The following is a 25,051-nucleotide window of genomic DNA, read 5'->3' as shown; positions in this document are numbered from 1 at the left end:
CACTGACAGTCTGAACGGCCCCATAGACTAACATAGGTCCGTGCGACGCGCGTAGCACGGACGTATTATACGTTCGTCTGAATAAGCCCTTAATAGCAGAGGTAATGGAAAGTAGTAATGACAATATTAGGCTCACCTGTCAGATGTAATAGACAGGCAGAACTCAGTAGCGGAGTATGTATCAGTGGATCTGATGAAGCACCAGTCTGATGTCGAAACGCAGTCTGGAAATATCTAGAATAAAACTATATTTCGACATTTTTCTAATGTGTTAAGCCTGGTGACAGCAGCGCCCATTGTACCCTCAAATGTTTAATTTCCAGTTGCACCTTCTGAAAACTTTGGTTTGTACAAATCCCTTTCTGTTCTCTCTGCTGTTCTAAAACACATGAAAACGGATTGATCAGGATCGCAACAACAAGTAATGAAAGGGTCACTATTGTTTCTTAAAATATTTTATCTGTGCAGTTCTAGGTACTGAGACCCTCACTGATCGCTGGAACTAAGGGTATGTTCACACGTAGTCAACAAAAACGTCTGAAAATCCAGAGCTGTTTTCAAGGGAAAACAGACCCTGCTTTTCAGAAGTTTTTTGGCCAACTCGCATTTTTCGCTGCGTTTTTTACGTCCGTTTTTGGAGCTGTTTTCATTGGAGTCTATGAGAAAACAGCTCCAAAAACGTCCAAAGAAGTGTCCTGCACTTCTTTTGACGAGGCTGTATTTTTACGCGTCGTCGTTTGACAGCTGTCAAACGACGACGCGTAAATAACAGGTCGTCTGCACAGTACGTCGGCAAACCCATTCAAATGAATGGGCAGATGTAGCCTTATTTTCAGACGTAAAACGAGGCATAATACGCCTCGTTTACGTCTGAAAATAGGTCGTGTGAACCCAGCCTAAGGGGCGGAAGCGATCACCTGATTGCTCCACCCCTTCACTTCTGATTGGCTTATTTCAGAAGACGGGGGTTAAGCATATACGCGCCACAGACTTTCTATGAGCCCATACAACTCTCTGCCTAGCTGTACCAAGAGAGCCAAAAAAAAGCCAAGTATAGTAGAAGGGGCCGCCGAGCACTCAGTTGAGCACTTGTGCCTCTATATTTCTGCAATCAGTCGGGGGTGGGGGGGTGTCAGCAACTGGACCCCAGCGGTCAAATATCTGACATGTCAAATGTTTTTGGAAATAACAAGTACTATATATGTATATATATATATATATATATATATATATATATATATATATATATATATATATATATATATATATATATATATATATATATATATATATATATGTGTGTGTGTCAAATTAACAGTATGTTTACATAAGAAACACTGGAGGGCGCTGTTGGTCATTTTCATGAGAAATTTATTTTTCGAATTCAGACATCTAATTTTTTTCATTTTTTTTTTTTTAATTATATATCCTGAGACACATCTCATAAACTAGACTGCTTTTCCATTCTAAAATAATAGAGGACTCGATTTCTACCATTTTTTTGTGAGTTTCCATATGCAATACATAGTCTGTGCTTTAGATCATTATAAAAATACTCTTCAAATATTATTTTTAAGAAGATGGAATAGGTATGTTAATTTTGGCAGGTAAAAATATTTTCCAATATAGCAAATTGCATACCAATAATGACCACAAGAGGGCGAACTTGGGCTTGTTTTTTCTTACTTTTTCCCCCCTAGACTGGTCTGAAACTTTGTGAAATATTTCCTAATCCATTGTGGTCAGTGCAGAGGAATTACCTGCAGCTGGAGGAAGAATCTGATCTAATCTATCATGTTATTATATGCCATTTTGCTGAGCCTTTATTACACCAGGTAAGTGTCCCCCCCCCCCATTATATATTGCCGGGTATCCTGCTGTGTATAATTAATATAGCAGTACAAAAATATTATTATGGGCAGGGGTATGCTGTATCAGGAGCTGAGGTCCATAAATTATAAGCACTCTGGATTTTTTTGTAGAGCTTAATTTTCAGTGCAGTAATATATTTCAATAACTTGCAAAATTCTCTGTACAGACCAAGAGAGGTCACTTGTAAAAAGATTACAAAGCGTAAAGCATTTATAATGTTCTGGTGGTAAAAAAGGAGGTTGCGAACAAACAGAACCTAGATAATAAATTAAACAGGAACTGACAGGGACTTTGAAAGGGTTCGTTCTTGTTTAACAGCTCCTCTCCCTATTCCATTGAGGGAATGCTGCCAAGAATATTACTAAAATGCTGCCCCCTATGTACAAGAATATAACTACTATAATACTGCCCCTATATACAAGAATATAACTATTATAATACTGCCCCCTACATACAAGAATATAACTACTATAATACTGCCCCTATATACAAGAATATAACTACTATAATACTGCCCCCTATATACAAGAATATAACTACTATAATACTGCCCCCTATGTACAAGAATATAACTACTATAATACTGCCCCTATATACAAGAATATAACTACTATAATACTGCTCCTATATACAAGAATATAACTATTATAATACTGCCCCCTATATACAAGAATATAACTACTATAATACTGCCCCTATATACAAGAATATAACTACTATAATACTGCTCCTATATACAAGAATATAACTACTATAATACTGCCCCTATATACAAGAATATAACTATTATAATACTGCCCCCTATATACAAGAATATAACTACTATAATACTGCCCCTATATACAAGAATATAACTACTATAATACTGCTCCTATATACAAGAATATAACTACTATAATACTGCTCTTATATACAAGAATATAACTACTATAATACTGCCCCCTATATACAAGAATATAACTATTATAATACTGCCCCCTATATACAAGAATATAACTACTATAATACTGCCCCCTACATACAAGAATATAACTACTATAATACTGCTCCTATATACAAGAATATAACTACTATAATACTGCTCTTATATACAAGAATATAACTACTATAATACTGTCCCTATATACAAGAATATAACTACTATAATACTGTCCCTATATACAAGAATATAACTACTGTAATACTGCCCCCTATATACAAGAATATAACTACTATAATACTGCCCCCTATATACAAGAATATAACTACTATAATACTGCCCCCTATATACTAGAATATAACTACTATAATACTGCTCCTATATACAAGAATATAACTACTGTAATACTGCCCCTATATACAAGAATATAACTACTGTAATACTGCCCCTATATACAAGAATATAACTACTATAATACTTCCCCTATATACAAGAATATAACTACTATATTACTGCCCCCTATATACAAGAATATAACTACTGTAATACTGCCCCCTATATACAAGACTATAACTACTATAATACTGCTCCTATATACAAGAATATAACTACTATAATACTGCTCCTATATACAAGAATATAACTACTATAATACTGCTCCTATATATAAGAATATAACTACTATAATACTGCCCCCTATATACAAGAATATAACTACTATAATACGGCCCCCTATATACAAGAATATAACTACTATAATACTGCCCCCAATATACAAGAATATAACTACTATAATACTGCCCCAATATACAAGAATAGAACTACTATAATACTGGCCCCTATATACAAGAATATAACTACTATAATACTGCCTCTATATACAAGAATATAACTACTATAATACTGCTCCTATATACAAGAATATAACTACTATAATACTGCCCCCTATATACAAGAGTATAACTACTATAATACTGCTCCTATATACAAGAATATAACTACTACAATACTGCTCCTATATACAAGAGTATAACTACTATAAGGCCATGTTCACACGTAGCGGAATTGCACTTGAATTCCGCTGCGGACACTCCGCAGCGTTAATCCGCAGCGGAGCCGTTTCTCCATTGACTTCCACTTCTATTTAGTAGCCTTCGTTTAGACGAGGCGGAAAATTCCGCTGCGGAGCATAGGCTGCGGTGCGGAATTTGGTGTCCGCAGCATACAATGGATGTTGCGGACCAGTGGCAGACTGGTTGCGGACTCATGGCGGAAGTTCTCCATTGACTTCAATGGAGATTCGAAATTCCGCAATGAAGTCCGCAGCTGTCATGCACATGTTATGTGTGCTGCGGATGCGTCTTGCTTTTTTGACATGACATTTCTTCATTCTGGCTGGAGCTATGTATTTCTAGGTCTACAGCCAGACTGAGGAAGTCAATGGGGCTCCCGTAATCACGGGAGCGTTGCTAGGAGACGTCAGTAAATAGTCACTGTCCAGGGTGCTGAAAGAGTTAAGCGATCGGCAGTAACTGTTTCTGCACCCTGGACAGTGACTACCGATCCCAATATACAGCAACCTGTCAAAAAATAGAAGTTCATACTTACCGAGAACTCCCTGCTTCTGTCTCCAGTCCGGCTTCCCAGGATGACGTTTCAGTCTAAGTGACGGCTGCAGCCAATCACAGGCTGCAGCGGTCACATGGACTGCCGCGTCATCCAGGGAGGTCGGGCTGGATGCCGAAAGAGGGACGCGTCACCAAGACAACGGCCGGTAAGTATGAAATTCGTTTACTTTCACTAGGGAAAGTGCTGTCCCTTCTCTCTATCCTGCACTGATAGAGAGAAGGGAAGCACTTTTCCCGCAGTCCGCAGCAGCTAGTCCGCATCAATTTACTGCACATTTTGGGCAGATCCGCCGCAGAATCTGCAACGCAGATTCTGTGCGGCATTGATGCGGACAGTTGCGGAGGAAATCCGCCACGTGTGGGCATGCCCTAATACTGCCCCCTATATACAAGAATATAACTACTATAATACTGCCCCTATATACAAGAATATAACTACTATAATACTGCCCCTATATACAAGAATATAACTACTATAATACTGCCCCCTATATACAAGAATATAACTACTATAATACTGCCCCCTATATACAAGAATATAACTACTATAATACTGCCCCTATATACAAGAATATAACTACTATAATACTGCCCCCTATATACAAGAATATAACTACTATAATACTCCCCTATATGCAAGAATATAACTACTATAATACTGCCTCCTATATACAAGAATATAACTACTATAATACTGGCACTATATACAAGAATATAACTACTATAATACTTCTCCCTATATACAAGAATATAACTACTATAATACTGTCCCCTATATACAAGAATATAACTACTATAATACTGCCTCCTATATACAAGAATATAACTACTATAATACTGGCACTATATACAAGAATATAACTACTATAATAGTGCTCCTATATACAAGAATATAACTACTATAATACTGCCCCCTATATACAAGAATATAACTACTATAATACTGCTCCTATGTACAAGAATATAACTACTATAATACTGCCCCCTATATACAAGAATATAACTACTATAATAGTGCTCCTATATACAAGAATATAACTACTATAATACTGCCCCCTATATACAAGAATATAACTACTATAATACAGCCCCCTATATACAAGAAGATAACTACTATACTACTTCTCCTATATAAAAGAATATAACTACTATAATACTGCCTCCTATATACAAGAATATGACTACTATAATACTGCCCATATATACAAGAATATAACTACTATAATACTGCCCCCTATGTACAAGAATATAACTACTATAATACTGCCCCCTATATACAAGAATATAACTACTATAATACTGCCCCTATATACAAGAATATAACTACTATAATACTGCCCCTATATACAAGAATATAACTACTATAATACTGCCCCTATATACAAGAATATAACTACTATAATACTGCCCCTATATACAAGAATATAACTACTATAATACTGCTCCTATGTACAAGAATATAACTACTATAATACTGCTCCTATATACAAGAATATAATTACTATAATATTGTCATATTTCGCTGGATTTGCTCTTTAATATTAATTTATTCCGTTCAAAACATTTATTACTTTTGCTTTTTATTCTGAGTAGGTTCACAATTGTAATGAATTTTATATTATGTCTTTATTGTGGTCGGAGCTCCATTGTTCTGATACAGAGCTCCTAATTTCCTGCATAGACATAAGAGTTAGGGCATGACCACACGTGGCGGTTTTCCTCCGCAACTGTCCGCATCAATGCCGCACAGAATCTGCGTTGCAGATTCTGCGGCGGATCTGCCCAAAATGTGCAGTAAATTGATGCGGACTAGCTGCTGCGGACTGCGGTAAAAGTGCTTCCCTTCTCCCTATCAGTGCAGGATAGAGAGAAGGGCCAGCACTTTCCCTAGTGAAAATAAACGAATTTCATACTTACCGGCCGTTGTCTTGGTGACGCGTCCCTCTTTCGGCTTCCAGCCCGACCTCCCTGGATGACGCGGCAGTCCATGTGACCGCTGCAGCCTGTGATTGGCTGCAGCCATCACTTAGACTGAAACGTCATCCTGGGAAGCCGGACTGGAGACAGAAGCAGGGAGTTCTCGGTAAGTATGAACTTCTATTTTTTTTACAGGTTGCTGTATATTGGGATCGGTAGTCACTGTCCAGGGTGCAGAAACAGTTACTGCCGATCGCTTAACTCTTTCAGCACCCTGGACAGTGACTATTTACTGACGTCTCCTAGCAACGCTCCCGTAATTACGGGAGCCCCATTGACTTCCTCAGTCTGGCTGTAGACCTAGAAATACATAGGTCCAGCCAGAATGAAGAAATGTCATGTCAAAAAAGCAAGACGCATCCGCAGCACACATAACATGTGCATGACAGCTGCGGACTTCATTGCGGAATGTAGAATCTCCATTGAAGTCAATGGAGAAATTCCGCCATGAGTCCGCAACCAGTCCGCCACTGGTCCGCAACATCCATTGTATGCTGCGGACACCAAATTCCGCTCCGCAGCCTATGCTCCGCAGCGGAATTTTATGCCTCGTCTAAACGAAGCCTACTAAAAAGAAGTGGAAGGCAATGGAGAAACGGGTCCGCAGCGGATTAACGCTGCGGAGTGTCCGCAGCGGAATTCAAGAGCAATTCCGCCACGTGTGGGCATGCCCTTACGATAACATTCTGCTGCCTGTAGCCACCACTAGGGGGTGACTTGGAGCTTACTTTATGCTGTGTTTTTAATGAGTGATAAACAATAAACTGTAAGCTGCATACTGGTGGGGATTTGGTACTTTGTATCAGAAAAACAGAGCTCTGAACACTATAAATATATATTAATAAGATGTTAAGCACAGATAGTCGGACCTAGAGAAGACATGATAAAGTATTTGTGCTGTTCATCCTGTAAAGCTTCTAATGACAGTTCATTTATAATGACAATTAGCCGGTAATGATCTGTGAAATAATGAGGTACTGGTTTAATTAGAAATATAGCTGCATTCTTTCTGGGTGACATAAATACATTAAATATTATTGAGATAATTGTGATGATATTAAAACCTTTTCGCTCATGTGCAGCTGTCAATCACATGAAAATGCAGCCAACCAGAGTCTTCCAAAGTGGAGAGGGGGGAGATCAGTAGAGAATGTTCCAGACCCTATAGATTGTGTGCTCTCCGACTGGTCTTCCTGGAGCTCATGTGACCCGTGTCAAAAAAAGAGAGTAAGTGGGATAAAATATTCCAGAATAACCCTTTATAGTTAAGATGCTAAATTGTTTCATATCTGAAGCTTTCCTCTGGGCACCAAGATCACATAGGAGGTAATGAGAGGTTAGTCTGTCTCTGAAAGAGTCTAAAGCAGGGGTCTCAAGCACGCGGCCCGCGGGCCGCATGCGGCCCCTGGGGCTGTCATCTGCGGCCCGCGGGACACAGAGCCGCTAGTATCGGCTCTGCTCCGAGACTCTGGAATTCCCTGATATCGCTGTCCACATATGAACAGCGATGTCTGGGGCTTCCCCAGAGCCGGAGTCCCGAGCAGAGCGCTGGTGTCGGCTCTGCTCCGGGACTCTGTGGAATTCCCTGACATCGCTGCCCATATATGGACAGTGTGTCAGGGTCTTGCCCAGAGCGGAGCAGAGCGCTGGTGTCGGCTCTGCTCCTGGACTCTGTGGAATTCCCTGACATCGCTGTCCACATATGAACAGCGATGTCTGGTGCTTCGCCAGAGCCGGAGTCCCGAGCAGAGCGCTGGTGTCGGCTCTGCTCCGGGACTCTGTGGAATTCCCTGACATCGCTGCCCATATATGGACAGTGCGTCAGGGTCTTGCCCAGAGCGGAGCAGAGCGCTGGTGTCGGCTCTGCTCCTGGACTCTGTGGAATTCCCTGACATCGCTGTCCACATATGAACAGCGATGTCTGGGGCTTCCCCAGAGCCGGAGTTCCGAGTAGAGCGCTGGTGTCGGCTTTGCTCCGGGACTCTGTGGAATTCCCTGACATCGCTGCCCATATATGGACAGTGTGTCAGGGTCTTCCCCAGAGCGGAGTCTCGGGCAGAGCGCTATTATCGGCTCTGCTCCGGGACTCTGGGGAAGTCTCTGACATCGCTGTCCATACATCGACAATGATGTCAGGGGCTTCCCCAGAGCAGGAGTCCCAGTGATGTCAGGAGCACAGCTGGAGTCCCAGGAAGAGCCTACTAGCGCTCTGCCTGGGACTCCAGCTCTGGGCAAGCCCCTGACATCACTGGGGCAGCCTCTACAGAGGGCACTGGGGCAGCCTCTACAGAGGGCACTGGGGCAGCCTCTACAGAGGGCACTGGGGCAGCCTCTACAGAGGGCACTGGGGCAGCCTCTACAGAGGGCACTGTGGCAGCCTCTACAGAGGGCACTGTGGCGTTATCTACAAGTGGGTGTGTGACAGTATCTGAAGAGGACACTGGCATTATCTAGGGGTGTGTTGCATTATCTACAGCGGGCACTGTGGCCTTATCTACAGCGGGCACTGTGGCCTTATCTACAGCGGGCACTGTGGCCTTATCTACAGAGGGCACTGTGGCCTTATCTACAGAGGGCACTGTGGCCTTATCTACAGAGGGCACTGTGGCCTTATCTAGGGGTGTGTTGCATTATCCACAGAGGGCACTGCGGCAGCATCCACAGAGGGCACTGCGGCAGCATCCACAGAGGACACTGCGGCACTATCTAAAAAGGGGCTGCCCAATCTTGACATGTGTGCTAACTGAGCCGCCGGACTGCATTTAGCGACACTTAAACTGGAAAGCTGGATTGTTGAAATAAGCACATGGAGAAATATCTCAAATTTTAAACCTAGCGCTATTATTATAGTAATGTAGTATTATTATTCTAGTAATATAGTGTTATAGTACTTCAAATAACTAATTGATTAACAATAATTTTGTATTGTATCAAATTTGAAAGTAATGCGGCCCGTCAACTTCCCATTTTTTCTATATGCGGCCCACTTACCCGGCCGAGTTTGAGACCCCTGGTCTAAAGGGTGGAGCTTCAGAACTCTTTGTCCAATCCCGTTCAGTGTAGCTCAGCAGTGTATGTGAGGCCAATCGGCTGTCAGCTGGAAGAAAAAGCTTCTAAATTATGTATTGTAAGAGAACTGGACAGGGATGGAGCCCCCAATTAATGAGGAGTTATTTTGATTAAGATGCGCAAATGAAATTCAGGAGGATCACAGATAACCCTCCTATAGAGCAGAATATACTTATCATATTGTTATAAAGTGATTGATCCAAAGATATAGAAACAGGGGTGTAGCTGGGTTGGGTGGCTGGCATGGCATGTGTCCCGGGTACTGGATGCCAGGTGGGGTACATCAACTTTCCGCTCTGCCTTAACCTGGGTATTTAGATACAGGGCTAGGTCACAAAATTAAATCTTTACCCCCTGGTGATTGAAGGTGTAGCTCCAACTGGTATAAAAGATAGAACTTCCTGTGACCACTTCTTTTAGGAAACTACATGTACTCAAAGAGTGGTCACCGAGACAGGAAGTCGTCATTGCTAAGCAACCTGAGCTCACACATACAGCAGAAGAGAAATAACCATAGATTCATCTGCAGTGGGGGGGGGGGGGGGGGAGTTCAGGTTGTTCAGCTCCTGGACTCCACCTTTACAGTCTTCTGAGATCTCTAGGCAGTCAAACATTGTAAAACCCCTTTAAGTATGAGCTGCCCCCGAGTTTGCCCTATCTGTGGTATCTTTATGATTGTTTCTACTTGTCTTTCTCTTCTCACAGTACCGCTACACACAGATGACCCAAGTTCCTCAGTTCCATGGTGACCCTTGTTATATTATAGACAGGCAGGAGGAGAGCTGCAGTACCAGCACCATTTGTAGGAACACAAAGCGATGTGAAGGCTTCCAATGTGCAGAGTCCGGTAAGTATCCACATGAAGTCCCTAATTCATCATTCATATGGGACACTTTTTGGAATGACCCACCAAGGATTTCTCTATGTCGAGATAATGGAGCCCAACCACAACTGGACCCATGAGATTCATCAAAAGACAACGCCCATCTGTTTTTTTGTGGGATTATTTCACAATTAAAGTATAGACACTAGAAGCCCTATAGGGTTGATGACACAGGTTGAGTAAATGCCCAACGTGAAGAATCCAGACGATAGTGACCAAGGGAAGAACTGAAAAGCACTCAATGAATTGGGATGCAATGAATAGAGAGGTTTTATTGGATGCTCCAGTGTCTATAACCAAAACATGCAACTTTTTGGACACGCAGGTCCTTCATCAGGCTGAATAGCAGGATAGATTGAGACAAACCATTGCCATTGGACCAGCCTGATGAAGGACCTGCTACCTGCGTGTCCGAAAAGTTGCATATTTGGTTATTGACACTGGAACATTAGAATACATCTCAGCGGATGGGTCTTGTTTTGGTGAACACAGGACACGCCAGTCCAACACTGGATAGATTAGAATAATGAACGTTACACGTCTAGATACAATGTACCCGGATATGTGCAGCGGTAAATCTACGCCAGTCAGTTTTGTAGACATCAAGTGCAATCAGGTGCACAAAGAACAAGGTAGACCCTGCAGAAATACATTTTATATACCGGATCATGCACCATGAGAGATGCTAAAAGCAGTGGGAGGAGCCTTGACAACCTCTCATTTATTTATAGTTGTGACCAATAATACAACTGCTGGACATCATGGATCCCAAAGAAAAAAAAGATCTGCAAACTTTGTGACTACGATAAGAGTAAAGAAGTTGTTATATTTGGGGTTTTGAATGATCTTTTAGACTGTGATGAGTGAAGTCTTTGAATACTGAGATCAATTCCTTTAAATTTTCCTCTCTGTGTTTGGCAATAGGAAAGTGCATCACGCGACGGCTCCTGTGTAACGGAGACGATGACTGTGGCGACATGTCGGATGAGAAGAACTGTAAGGTCATTCGGAGCTCGTGTACTGATGAGATGGAACAATACTGGGCAATTGAAAACCTCGCAGCAGGGTAAGCGCTTTCCATTATCCATTATCCTCATCCTGCACTAAAGCTGGACGTAGACATAAAGATCCTTCATCTTACAAATAGGTCCAATATTTATATATTTTCATGGTTAGAACTCATGATAAAATACTGTCTGCCTTCAGCCACCACTAGGGGGAGCTTACTGCATACTGTTCATACATTGAACGCAATAATAACTCAGTATACAGTAAGCTCCCCCTAGTGGTGACAGCAGGCACAGGATTTAGAGTAAAATCAGCCCAGAAAGAGCATGAGGCAGAGAAAACTGACATCTGACCTGTCTCTATGACACATCCTAAGAATGCTGGAATATGATTGGTTGTCATTTTCTCCCTGCTGTGGTAACATATGAATATTATAGCATATTATAGCATTGACTTATAATAATTAGGAAATTAGATGAATTTTATTTCGATTCATTTTCATACCATGTGTGATAAATCTCCTCCACACGCTGCGTAAATGATGAGCGGAAAAAACGCTCAGAAAGTGACCTGCGGTGCGTTTTTTTTAGTCCGCAGCCTGTCAATTGTATTTGTGTAGTCGCTGATTTTTCACCGCAAAAACCACAACTCAGAAAAAAAAATAATCTTATACTTACCCAGAATTCTGTGTTTCTTCGTCCAGGCCGGCCTCCTGGGATGACATTTTATCCCACATGACCGCTGCAGCCAATCACAGACTTCATTTTGACAGGAGACTACTATCAATTATCTAAAATAAGTGCTACATCTCCCACAATGCACAGCAGCAGCGCTCTCTCTTTACAGACACTACACCAGCAGGGGTCAGCGCTGAGATCCGAATACCTTATTGACAACTGTGAGGTTTTTTTTTTGCAGAAAATCCTCCTTATCAGGGTATGTTCACACGTAGTGTTTTCAGACGTTTTTCGGGCCGTAAACATCTGCCCATTGTTTTCAATGGAAAATATGGCGTTCTGCTCAAAAACGGCACGTAAGAGGACGACCGCAAAAAAGAAGTGCATGTCACTTCTTGGGACATTTTTGGAGCCGTTTTTCATTGACTCTATAGAAAAACAGCTCCAAAAACGGCCGTAAAATTAGTTGCGAAAATCGCGAGTGGCTTAAAAACCGTCTGAAAATCAGAGGCTGTTTGAACACAGCTCCGTATTTTCAGACGTTTTTGGTTTTGTGTGCGCACAGACCCTCAGATTACATAGAGGAATGGCAGAGACTCTTTTCATCTCGTTGTAGACTCAATGAATGACAGGAAGAAGCCAAATACTCCACCTGCCCCGACATGAAACTCGATGCCGATAAATCATTCTCCTCAACATATTTTACCTCCTTACCGTATCAGTTCCCGGTGATATAAGTCACGTCCGTCTCACAATTAACGCACAATTCTCTCACTTTATATTTTTTCTTAGATTGAATTTATTTACCAATAACCGGGAAGGTTTCGTATTAGATCACCGTTATTACGCCGGTGCCTGCGCTCCTCATTATATTCTGGGGACACGATTTAGAAAGCCGTACAATGTGGAAAGTTTCATTCCAGAAGTAAGTATGAGGGACCCCACAGAATTATGTACATATATGTCCAGGTGTAAGAGCAGCAGTTTGTGCTCCAGAGCTGCTCTTCCTACTAACGACAGGAAGTTGCAGCCAGTGTCAGCCATTTTGGAAGCAGTGGAGAGCTGCCTGTGGTCACATAATCACAAAGTCACAGAAACCCTTCCTGCTCTCTTCTCCCTTCTCTCTGCATGTCTGTTAGTCTTTTTCATGCTTCTGCCATAGTAACATTCTTGTCACTTCTGTCTCTACTTGGATTTGGACAAGGGTAGAAATACCAACATGCGAGCTAACATGCGTCTCAAGAGCTACCAATGCAAATTCCTCCTCTTCAGCCTTATTTTGATGGAAATTATGGTCAAGCGTAAAAATAGGCTAGGACTAGGGATGAGCGAATTTCCTAAAATTTGTTTTGGGTCTAATTCGATTGCATCGGTCGTCCGATTCCCTTCAGTCCGAATGAATTCACCCTGATTGCCCCGAAAACTTGTATCTGACTCTCTGGGGTCTCTCAGGACTGTATCCAATCCCCTTCAAGCTAGGTAATGTCTAGACAGCATTAGGGATGTCATAGTGACATCAGCATATATGTGTAGAGGGCATACCTCCCAACTTTGAAGTATCACAATGAGGCTCACGCAGAGCACCTCAGCAATTTTTTTTCTTTTAAGCCACACCTCTAATCCCACCCAATCCCCGCCCACACAGTATCATGCTCCCATAGTGCCTCCCACACAGTATAGTACCAAATAGCTGCCACCACACAGCATAATGCCCCCATAGCTGCCCCATACAGTATAATGCCCCCATACAGTATTATGCCCACACAGATGCCCCCATACAATAAAATGCCCCATAGCTGCCCCATACAGCTTAATGCACCAAAAGCTGCCCCATACAGCATAATGCATCCATAGCTCCCCCCATACAGTATAATGCCCCTCCAAGCTGCCCTTATACAGTATAATGCCCTCTTATCTGCCCTAGTGCCAGTGCCCTTGTAGATAGTGACACAGTGCCCTTGTAGATAGTGCCCATATAGATAGCACCACAATGTCCCCTGTAGATAGTGCCCCTATAGAGTGCCACAGTGTAGATAGTACCACACCCCCTTGAAGATAGTGCCACCCCCACTGTAGATAGCGCTAATGGGACTCCATCTCCAGAGCAGAGGCCGGGGATTCCAATCCTAGAGGGAAGCCCTGATGTCACTGTCCATATATGGACAGCAACGTCAGTGTCTACTCCTTGAGCGGAATCCCCGCTGCCGACTATGGACAGTGACCTCAGGGGTTTCCTCTAGGAGCTGTATCCCCGGCCAGTTCATCGGCAACGGGGATTCCGCTCAAGGAGCAGCCACGGATGTCACTGTCCATATATGGACAGTGACGTCAAGGGCTTCCCCGAGTACAGGGCTGTGCCCGGGGATTCCTCAGCGAGCGGAGGAGCTCCCTCTGCTCCTCCACTCTGAACTATTTCTGAAGCAGGGAGCTGATGGTTCCCTGCTTTAGAATTGGGTTCAACTGTATCTGCGTCCTGAGGATGCAGATACAGCGGGACATAACCCCGGCCACCCAGGACATCGGGACACCGCCCGGATTCTGGGACTGACCCGCTGAATCTGGGACGGTTGGAAGGTATGGTAGAGTGAGGGATAACCGCAGTGCATTTTGGGAACACGGTCTGCAAGGTATTATGGGGAAGCTCTCCTGAGGTCATCTGATTCTTTTTCAAATCTGTAAAATAACAGCCAGCACGCCAGAATTTGTGCGCAGCAAACCCCAAAAGTTTCTGATTTCGCCAAAGTCCAAAACTTTTGGGAAATTTGGACCAAATTAGATTAATGTAGAACCGATTGGCTCAACTCTAGTCAGGACATTTAGGGAAAAAAAAAACGTTTTATATGTCACCCTGAGGCATAACGCTACAAGAAATGACATGATTCCCCTGCTGGAGGGTGTGCTAGGGAGTGAAGGACATAGTGATATGTCCTCTAATCCTGGAAGAAGGGCTAGCGAGAAGGGTAGAACCTTCTGCAATGGAGCCCACCACTCAATATGTACAACCCGAACCCCAAGGTAATAGAGGAATTACTATTATTATTGTTTTTGGTGAATTTATTTATTTTACGTTTTTTGTGATATAGAGCTGTGATTTTATGTTCTCCTCTTATTAGGGTAAAGGCAAATACGAGTTTTCCCTTTCTCAATATGAGTCATATTCAGACTATTCAAGAAATTTATCCAAAGCTCACGCAAAACAGAGCAGCTTCAGCATCGGCATCAAGATTCCGACTTTGTTCGAATTTGGATTCAGCTACAATGATATGAAATTTAAAACCTATATAGAAAGGACAACGAGATATTCCCACACGGTACGTATAGGACAGGAGTCACGTGACATCTCAGTCCATTAAAGAAAAGTCAATGGAGGATCCCTGCAACTGGAAAACGGATGGGTCTGATATGAGATGGGCGCTCAAGTATCCAATACCTGTAATATCTGCAATGTAAAAATAAACCCAACATGTAGGGTCTCCATTCAGTTATTAGGTTCTAAAACCCCATATGGCCCTAACATAACCCTATGTATAGACTTTACTAGAAATCTATTATGGTGGGCCGTGTTTCCCACATCTTCTTATTCTTGACACCAAAGATGTAAGTACCTTATGGGGCCCATGGAGAGGAGGTCTCAAGCTCTAGTTGGGTTCACCACTCTTCCCCATTGGCCATTTGAAAATGTGCACAACTCCCTCTCTGATAATCACAAAAACATTAACCAACAAAGTTGTGGGAAAATTGTCCTCAGGGTCACGCGGCCCTATTCTTCTTAATAACGTTTGTGAACAAGCTCAAAGACCTCTTTTCTTGGGGATTGGAGAGTAGTAGTGACCCAATATTTTATGTTTTGTATTTGCCCCTTTGGTTTATTTGCAACCAGTGAGCTACTTCTAGGTGAGACCAAGTCAAGTTTTGCTATGGGACTCCTTAAAGGAGTTCTCCGCTATGGACAATCCCTACTTGTTAGAAGGGTCCCTTGACAATAAGCAAATCAGAATGCATCCCCTTTCTGTCTGGGACCACAGCGATCAGCTGTGATCTGTGGGGAAACCTGGCAGGAAGTGTTCCATTTCCCTGCAGTGCCACCACAGGAGAAATGAAGTATTACACAGTGTCCATTCATATCAATGTGTTGTCTGTGTAATACAGGACAGGACAGGTCCTCCAGAGTGAGAGAGACGCTCTATGTAACCGCTCTCCACCCTGACCGAGAGATGAGGATCCTGAACAGAGGACCCCCCGATATTACCTCAAAATTCCCTAATAGAGGGTTAAGAGATGGGTTGTCTAAACTGGACGACCCCTGTTAATTCCTAGTTAGCTGTAGAGAGGATAACTATGAGTCCCCAGTATGGAATGAAATGTGATGTTATTTTCTAGAGGTCGGATAAATCCACCTCTAGTCCATTTTCATCCGTCCAGGTTTTATTTTATAATAACTTTTTGTTCCGGATATTTCAGAACAGTTTATTCATTCATGCACGATCTGATCTAGAAGTGGCGAGATACAAACTCAAAGCCCGGAGCCTGATGCTTCATTCAGAGTTTTTCCAGAGAGTAAAGCAATTACCGATGGAATATGTATACGGTGAATACCGGGACCTCTACCGGGATTATGGGACACATTTCATTACAGAGGCCGCTCTGGGTGGAGTCTATGAGTATACTCTGATTCTTAATGAGGAATCTATCAAAAATGAAGGTAAGGACTTCTAATAATTTTCTTACAATTCGCCATTACGTATTATAATAGTCCCCGCTGTACATATGTCAGGGGTGGACATAGAAGAGGGACGGTCTATCAGAAATATCGAGATCGCCCTCCCTTTTGGTGCAGGTTTACATCTTCGAGGGCTTGTCCATTCTTATCTCTTTCCATACCTGATAGGAAGGACCTGACCCTTGAACGACTAGTTCCACCTTGTTTGTTTGCAAAGATTGTGGAGGTCGGGAGTCCTGTATAGATTAATCAAAGAGCCTATGAGGAGGGAGCACTGCACCAGAGAAGATTGTGAGGGTTCACCGTCCATCTATAGATAACATCTTCACGTCCAATGTAATCATTGCACACAGGACAGTCACCTCCAAATGGGGTTGTCATCTGCTCCACCTTTGGGGGCCATTATTGTATCAGCCTGGGCTCACCAAAAGATCCTTTTCTGCTCCGGTGGGCCAGTCCGACCATAAATTGTGGAAGAAAACCCCTGTCATGGTCAGTAACCAGAATTTCACTGAGCTGTCAACCCATCAATACACAGACAAGCTTACAATCTTCAAGTACAGATGTAGCCATCTTTATCTTGACTTTTAACGCAATAAATACACAGTGTCAGGAAACTTTAAATTGTAGCTAAACGTTTAACAAACTTCTGACATGTCAGAAGTTTGGATTGGTGGGGGTCCGAGCACTGAGACCCCACCAATCGCTAAAACGAAGCAGCTGAAACACTCGTGTGAGCGCTCAGCCGCTTCGTTTCTGTTCGGCTTTTTCCGGAAAGCCGATGTATCGGAGTACGGGCTCATAGACTTTCTATTGAGTCCGCCCTCCGATACATTGATTTCCGGAAAAAGCCAAACAGAAACGAAGCGGCTTCAGCTGCTTCATTTTAGCTATTGGTGGGGGTCTCGGACCCCCCCCAATCAAAACTTCTGACATGTCACTATGATATGTCAGAAGTTTGTTAAACGTTTAGCAACACTTTAACTTGACTTTGCTCTTATGTATGAAGGCTCATGGTTATTGTAAGAACATATAAAGGCTTAAAGGATCTATGAATGTCTGGCAGTGAATCAGGGAGAGAGAACAGGAGCAGCACGAGAGAAAACTTGGAGCTATGTATAAAAAAAGATGAGGGGGGAGGCGATTATTTGATGAACAGATGTTTCTTACTCACTAGAGAGTGTTCTGGGGGGGTATTAAAGGAACACTCTGTGCAAAATGAATATATATATTGTATACTGTGTTATACCTGAAGGGGCGGGGCATGACACCAGAAATCTTTCTTGGGTCATTTTTGAATTTCGGTGTCATGCTCCGCCCCCTCGTTCCCTGCAGTAGGCTTAACACAGTGGAGGGTTGCTTTAAACATATAGAGGGGCTTCTAAGCTTTGGAGGAGCTCATGCACCCATTGAAATGAATAAAATTGTTGCAATGCTTTATTTTTCCCTGCCCCCGATAAGAAATGATCCCGGGAGATCCCAGAAGCCCTCCACTGCAAACTGCTAATTAACACCCTGTAAATGACTTATCCCAACAGGTTATTCGTTGAACGACGTGAAGTCTTGTATGCAGGCCGGGTTTAATCTTGGTGGTAATATCTGCGGAGTCTGGGTAGGTGTCGGCATGACGGATTCACAATGCAACAAAGTGTTAAAGGAAATTGGAGGTAGGAAAGACATTTTCAGGGCTAATATAACATAGGTCAGTGATCGCTAACCTGCGGCTTTCCAGTTATTATGAAACGACCGCTTCCAGCATGTTGGGGGTTGTAGTTTCACAATAGCTGGAGAGCCATAGGTTGGAGACGACAGATATAAAGTTAGACGCTTTATCCAATGACCATCATCTTATGTGACAGATAACAGATCCACCCGTAAAATCGTGGAAGACTTTGTCGCTCTCGTTCGGGGAGGGGCTAGTGAACATGTGACCACGCTTGCCTACAGAAACCTCCCGACTCCAGACCTTATGCAAGAGTGGGGGGACGCTGTGCAATATAACCCAGAAATCATAAACATAAAGGTATTGTCACTATCAGAAAATGTTATTATGTGATTGATTTTCCTTGTGATTAGTTATTCCACAGCTTGCACATAATATGTCGAGAACCGTGGTCCCCCGAACCCCCATCCCACCCGGTGAGACGGCTGCACCCAGGTGGAGAATGAACGGAGAAGTGGCCGCGAGGCTCCCTGCATTCACTCCTATAGAAGTTACGGTAACGCCGGGTTCCCACAGGCGTAAAAATCTTGCAGTGTGTCCGACCTGGAACCCATTGTGGGGCGATTTTTTTTTTGTATGTAAATTCCGCTGTGGAGGAAAGCGGTTCATACTTAGCCCCTCCGTCCTCTGACGTCCGCTCCGGCCTCCCTGGATGACGTTGCAGGCCATGTGACTCTTCAGCCTGTGATTGGCTGCAGCAGTCACATGGGATACAACGTTATCCCAGGAGGCTGGACTGCAGGAAGAAGAAGGCGTTCAGGGTAAGGATGATATTTTTTTTTCTTCCGGCATTGCGATTTTTGCGGTGTAAACTCTGTGATTATGGAGCAAAAGTCGCAATGTTTGGGTTTCTGTTGCGGGCTTTGCATGCCCAATGAATTCAAGGCAGAAAACCCGCATCGGAAAATGAACAAAAACGCAGCATAAATTGACATGCTGCGGAATTAAATTCCGCACCGCAGGTCAGGTTATTAACGTTTACGCTGCGGGTTTTTGCTGCTACTGTAAACGCTCTGGAATTTCTGCACAGGATTCCACAGCCGTTACGCTACGTGGGAACCCGGCCTTACAGTTCTTGACATAAGTGCGGGTCTGAGAGGTGGAACCCCATCTATCAAACATTTCTTGCACATCCTATGGAATACCCCTTTATGCTTTATTTACATGTCGGTCCGGCGTTTTACTAGTGCTGTAGCTACTTATAAATGTGGCAGCCTCTCCCTTCCCGCGTGTCTTGCAGGTCAGCCCTCTGTATGACCTTGTGACCGCTACAGATTTCAGTGGTGCGAGCATCTTACAAGAAAACATGAAGCGCGCCATGCAAGAGTACGAGAGTGAGACCAGTTCCTGCCGCTGCGCCCCCTGTCAAAACAACGGCCTCGCAGTGTTCATCGGTAAAAAATTAAGAGAATTTTTTGTATTGTTCTGCTGCACATCGGTCTTCATAGGAGCTGTATACACAAAACGAAATGAGCTTTATGTAGGGTGCAACGGAGGATGAAAAGAATATTACAAAGATGGATAAACATTCTAGGTTTGAAGAAATAAAACAGTTTAGATATTTATTCTTTTTGTTCCGCTGACAGATCTGAGGACTGATGATTTTTATCTTCTTTGGTCTTTACAGAAAATCGCTGTGAATGTGTTTGTCCATCAGGGTTTAAAGGTTCAGCTTGTGAAATCACCTCGAGGCCGGGTAAATAACAGGATTAGTCCATTCAGTGCTGTTTGGCTTCTCTTTTCATTATTAAAGGTCGCAGTTACACTCCATTCAGTGGTGAAATGTTCCTCTCCGTGACTCGAGAGCGCCTCCTGTGGGTTCAACTTTAGACCCTGCTATATTCAGATGACCAAAAGACAATCCTTGTCCATTTTCCTTAATATGGCACATAAATGTCATATACGGGGTCCCCCACTCAGCATACCCCTTTAAGAGCAAAAACGGAGAGCGCCTCCTACAGACCTGAGTGCACTGGACTTCCTTTGAATGGCCACCATGTATCACTACATTTTTCGATGCAGCAGAGTGCCGACGGCTTACCCTGGTAAAATCAGCTGTTTCCGGTTCCTCTCTTAAAGGGGTTATCTCATACCTTATATCATCTCCCCTAACAGGAGTGTAGCTATAGGGGGTGCAGAGGTAGCAATTGCATCCAGGGCCCAGAGCCCAATGGTCCCTCTACCACCTGTATTGTAAAGGCTAAGTGGGGGGGCACGGTTACAAATTTTGCATTGGGGGTCATGCTCCTTAAGTTACATCTCTGCCCCCTTACGTCCCGACTCTACAGAATTACGGTCTTTCCTCACACCCATGGACTCGACCCTTACTGCAGTCCTTGGCCCATTTATTAAACAATCCAGTCAAATAATAGGATCAACCATAACGGACAAAGTAGATCTAATTCCCCTGAAGATATACCAAGCAGGGACGTCTAACGTGCCCCGTAATCCTGCCATATACAGTATAGGATTATCCCTTTTATGTTATCTGATGGCAAATCTTCATCGGATGTCGAAATGAGTTTAATTTTTTTTATTTTTCAGCTCCAAAAATAGATGGAAATTGGAGCTGCTGGTCGAGCTGGACCTCGTGTTCAGGGAGAGTTCAGACAAGACAGCGCCAGTGTAATAACCCCTCCCCACAAAGTGGTGGCCGGTCGTGTGAAGGAGCTGCCGCTGACACAAGGAGCTGTTAACCGTGTCTTAAGAATACCTATCATTATGTTTTTTTTATTTGCAGCAATCTGTAACATTTTGCAGCATCTTCCTCCTCTTGCAGATGCCTGTAGTCCTTGTTCCCTGTCTGTAATCCTACTCAGTCTCTTAGAAATCTGTCTAGAATATTAGTGAATAAAAGACTAGAAGGAGGGGGAGGAGGAAGATGCAGCTGCAGTATCTCTCTGTGTCTGTGAGTCTGCATGCTGTGAGAGGGGAGAGGGAGCTGTAGAGGAGAGGCGTCTGATTGTCTCAGAGCACACAGCACAGCTCTAAAATTATAACAAACAGGACTCCTCCCATTGGATTTTTTTAACAATTGGTGCAGCTAATTATTATAATGAACAGTTGCACTGGTATCATATATCTGGTGCCATCAACCTGAATCTGATTTTGTTACATCTTCTTGTATTTTGTGGTTCATTTTTTTTGCACTTTACAAGTGAAATAAAACATCACAGTCTGGATGTGAAGGATTCGTTATTTCATGTGTGTGTGTGTGTGTGTGTGTGTGTGTGTGTGTGTGTGTGTATATATACATATATATAGTAGCAGCCTTAAATCCCGTTCAACAGTAACAGTTGTAAAACACACACAATCATTTATAATCCAAAAAGAATACCTGATGTGGAGTATATATAATAGTACCAGCTGCAGTGTGTATATAATAGTACCAGCTGTAGTGTATATATAATAGTACCAGGTGTAGTGAATATATAATAGTACCAGCTGCAGTGTATATATAATAGTACCAGCTGTAGTGTATATAATAGTACCAGCTGTAGTGTATATATAATAGTACCAGCTGTAGTGTATATATAATAGTACCAGCTGTAGTGTATATATAATAGTACCAGCTGTAATGTATATATAATAGTACCAGCTGTAGTGTGTATATAATAGTACCAGCTGCAGTGTATATATAATAGTACCAGCTGTAATGTATATATAATAGTACCAGCTGTAGTGTATATATAATAGTACCAGCTGCAGTGTATATATAATAGTACCAGCTGTAATGTATATATAATAGTACCAGCTGTAGTGTATATAATAGTACCAGCTGTAGTGTATATATAATAGTACCAGCTGTAGTGTATATATAATAGTACCAACTGCAGTGTATATATAATAGTACCAGCTGTAGTGTATATATAATAGTACCAGCTGTAGTGTGTATATAATAGTACCAGCTGTAGTGTATATATAATAGTACCAGCTGTAGTGTATATATAATAGTACCAGCTGTAGTGTATATATAATAGTACCAGCTGTAGTGTATATATAATAGTACCAACTGCAGTGTATATATAATAGTACCAGCTGTAGTGTATATATAATAGTACCAGCTGTAGTGTATATATAATAGTACCAGCTGTAGTGTATATATAATAGTACCAGCTGCAGTGTGTATATAATAGTACCAGCTGTAGTGTATATATAATAGTACCAGCTGTAGTGTATATATAATAGTACCAGCTGTAGTGTATATATAATAGTACCAGCTGTAGTGTATATAATATTACCAGCTGTAGTGTATATATAATAGTACCAGCTGTAGTATATATATAATAGTATCAGCTGTAGTGTATATATAATAGTACCAGCTGCAGTGTATATATAATAGTACCAGCTGTAGTGTATATATAATAGTACCAGCTGTAGTGTATATAATAGTACCAGCTGTAGTGTATATATAATAGTACCAGCTGTAGTGAATATATAATATTACCAGCTGTAGTGTATATATAATAGTACCAGCTGTAGTGTATATATAATAGTACCAGCTGTAGTGTATATATAATAGTACCAGCTGTAGTGTATATATAATAGTATCAGCTGCAGTGTGTATATAATAGTACCAGCTGTAGTGTATATATAATAGTACCAGCTGTAGTGTATATATAATAGTACCAGCTGTAGTGTATATATAATAGTATCAGCTGTAGTGTATATAATAGTACCAGCTGTAGTGTATATATAATAGTACCAGCTGTAGTGAATATATAATATTACCAGCTGTAGTGTATATATAATAGTACCAGCTGTAGTGTATATATAATAGTACCAGCTGTAGTGTATATATAATAGTACCAGCTGTAGTGTATATATAATAGTACCAGCTGTAGTGTATATATAATAGTACCAGCTGTAGTGTATATATAATAGTACCAGCTGTAGTGTATATATAATAGTACCAACTGCAGTGTATATATAATAGTACCAGCTGTAGTGTATATATAATAGTACCAGCTGTAGTGTATATATAATAGTACCAGCTGTAGTGTATATATAATAGTATCAGCTGCAGTGTGTATATAATAGTACCAGCTGTAGTGTATATATAATAGTACCAGCTGTAGTGTATATATAATAGTACCAGCTGTAGTGTATATATAATAGTACCAGCTGTAGTGAATATATAATATTACCAGCTGTAGTGTATATATAATAGTACCAGCTGTAGTGTATATATAATAGTACCAGCTGTAGTGTATATATAATAGTACCAGCTGTAGTGTATATATAATAGTACCAGCTGTAGTGTATATAATATTACCAGCTGTAGTGTATATATAATAGTACCAGCTGTAGTATATATATAATAGTACCAGCTGTAGTGTATATATAATAGTACCAGCTGTAGTGTATATATAATAGTACCAGCTGTAGTGTATATATAATAGTACCAGCTGTAGTGTATATATAATAGTACCAGCTGCAGTGTATATATAATAGTACCAGCTGTAGTGTATATATAATAGTACCAGCTGTAGTGTATATATAATAGTACCAGCTGTAGTGTATATATAATAGTACCAGCTGTAGTGTATATATAATAGTACCAGCTGTAGTGTATATATAATAGTACCAGCTGTAGTGTGTATATAATAGTACCAGCTGTAGTGTGTATATAATAGTACCAGCTGTAGTGTATATATAATAGTACCAGGTGTAGTGTATATATAATAGTACCAGCTGCAGTGTATATATAATAGTACCAGCTGTAGTGTATATAATATTACCAGCTGTAGTGTATATATAATAGTACCAGCTGCAGTGTATATATAATAGTACCAGCTGTAGTGTATATAATATTACCAGCTGTAATGTATATATAATAGTACCAGCTGCAGTGTATATATAATAGTACCAGCTGCAGTGTATATATAATAGTACCAGCTGCAGTGTGTATATAATAGTACCAGCTGTCGTGTATATATAATAGTACCAGCTGTAGTGTGTATATAATAGTACCAGCTGCAGTGTATATATAATAGTACCAGCTGTAATGTATATATAATAGTACCAGCTGTAGTGTATATAATAGTACCAGCTGTAGTGTATATATAATAGTACCAGCTGTAGTGTATATATAATAGTACCAGCTGTAGTGTATATATAATAGTACCAGCTGCAGTGTATATATAATAGTACCAGCTGTAGTGTATATATAATAGTACCAGCTGTAGTGTATATATAATAGTACCAGCTGCAGTGTATATATAATAGTACCAGCTGTAATGTATATATAATAGTACTAGCTGTAGTGTATATAATAGTACCAGCTGTAGTGTATATATAATAGTACCAGCTGTAGTGTATATATAATAGTACCAGCTGTAGTGTATATATAATAGTACCAGCTGTAGTGTGTATATAATAGTACCAGCTGCAGTGTGTATATAATAGTACCAGCTGTAGTGTATATATAATAGTACCAGCTGTAGTGTATATATAATAGTACCAGCTGTAGTGTATATATAATAGTACCAGCTGTAGTGTATATAATATTACCAGCTGTAGTGTATATATAATAGTACCAGCTGTAGTATATATATAATAGTACCAGCTGTAGT

At 41.5% G+C, this 25,051-nt stretch overlaps 2 protein-coding genes across 2 annotated transcripts in view; both read left to right on the top strand.

Annotated features, from left to right (window-relative positions):
* FYB2 (FYN binding protein 2) overlaps positions 1–25,051 on the top strand; it is a 174,536-nt gene that overhangs the window by 71,830 nt on the left and 77,655 nt on the right. The gene's annotated exons all lie outside the window — the stretch shown is intronic.
* Positions 1,744–21,658, top strand: C8B (complement C8 beta chain). The gene is made up of 12 exons (XM_075832687.1): positions 1,744–1,835; positions 7,479–7,623; positions 10,171–10,312; positions 11,273–11,414; positions 12,826–12,958; positions 15,147–15,344; positions 16,495–16,735; positions 18,292–18,420; positions 18,613–18,776; positions 19,717–19,870; positions 20,104–20,172; positions 21,021–21,658. Exons 1-12 carry the CDS (start codon positions 1,795–1,797, stop codon positions 21,170–21,172), a joined length of 1,710 nt encoding a protein of 569 aa, XP_075688802.1. The 5' UTR covers positions 1,744–1,794; the 3' UTR covers positions 21,173–21,658.

This window comes from Rhinoderma darwinii, chromosome 7 (genome assembly GCF_050947455.1).
Source record: "Rhinoderma darwinii isolate aRhiDar2 chromosome 7, aRhiDar2.hap1, whole genome shotgun sequence".
In the NCBI taxonomy this organism is placed as follows: Eukaryota; Metazoa; Chordata; class Amphibia; order Anura; family Rhinodermatidae; genus Rhinoderma; species Rhinoderma darwinii.
Note: the sequence above shows the minus strand (reverse complement) of the source record. Positions and strands in the feature narration are given on the sequence as shown.

Bases quoted from the DNA above. Each gene is read 5' to 3' on its own strand.
- C8B (XM_075832687.1), top strand. From the start codon at position 1,795: ATGTTATTATATGCCATTTTGCTGAGCCTTTATTACACCAG. The intron at 12,959-15,146 runs GTAAGTATGAGG...TCCTCTTATTAG, and splicing joins TGGAAAGTTTCATTCCAGAA to GGTAAAGGCAAATACGAGTT. The intron at 20,173-21,020 runs GTAAATAACAGG...TTTATTTTTCAG, and splicing joins TGAAATCACCTCGAGGCCGG to CTCCAAAAATAGATGGAAAT.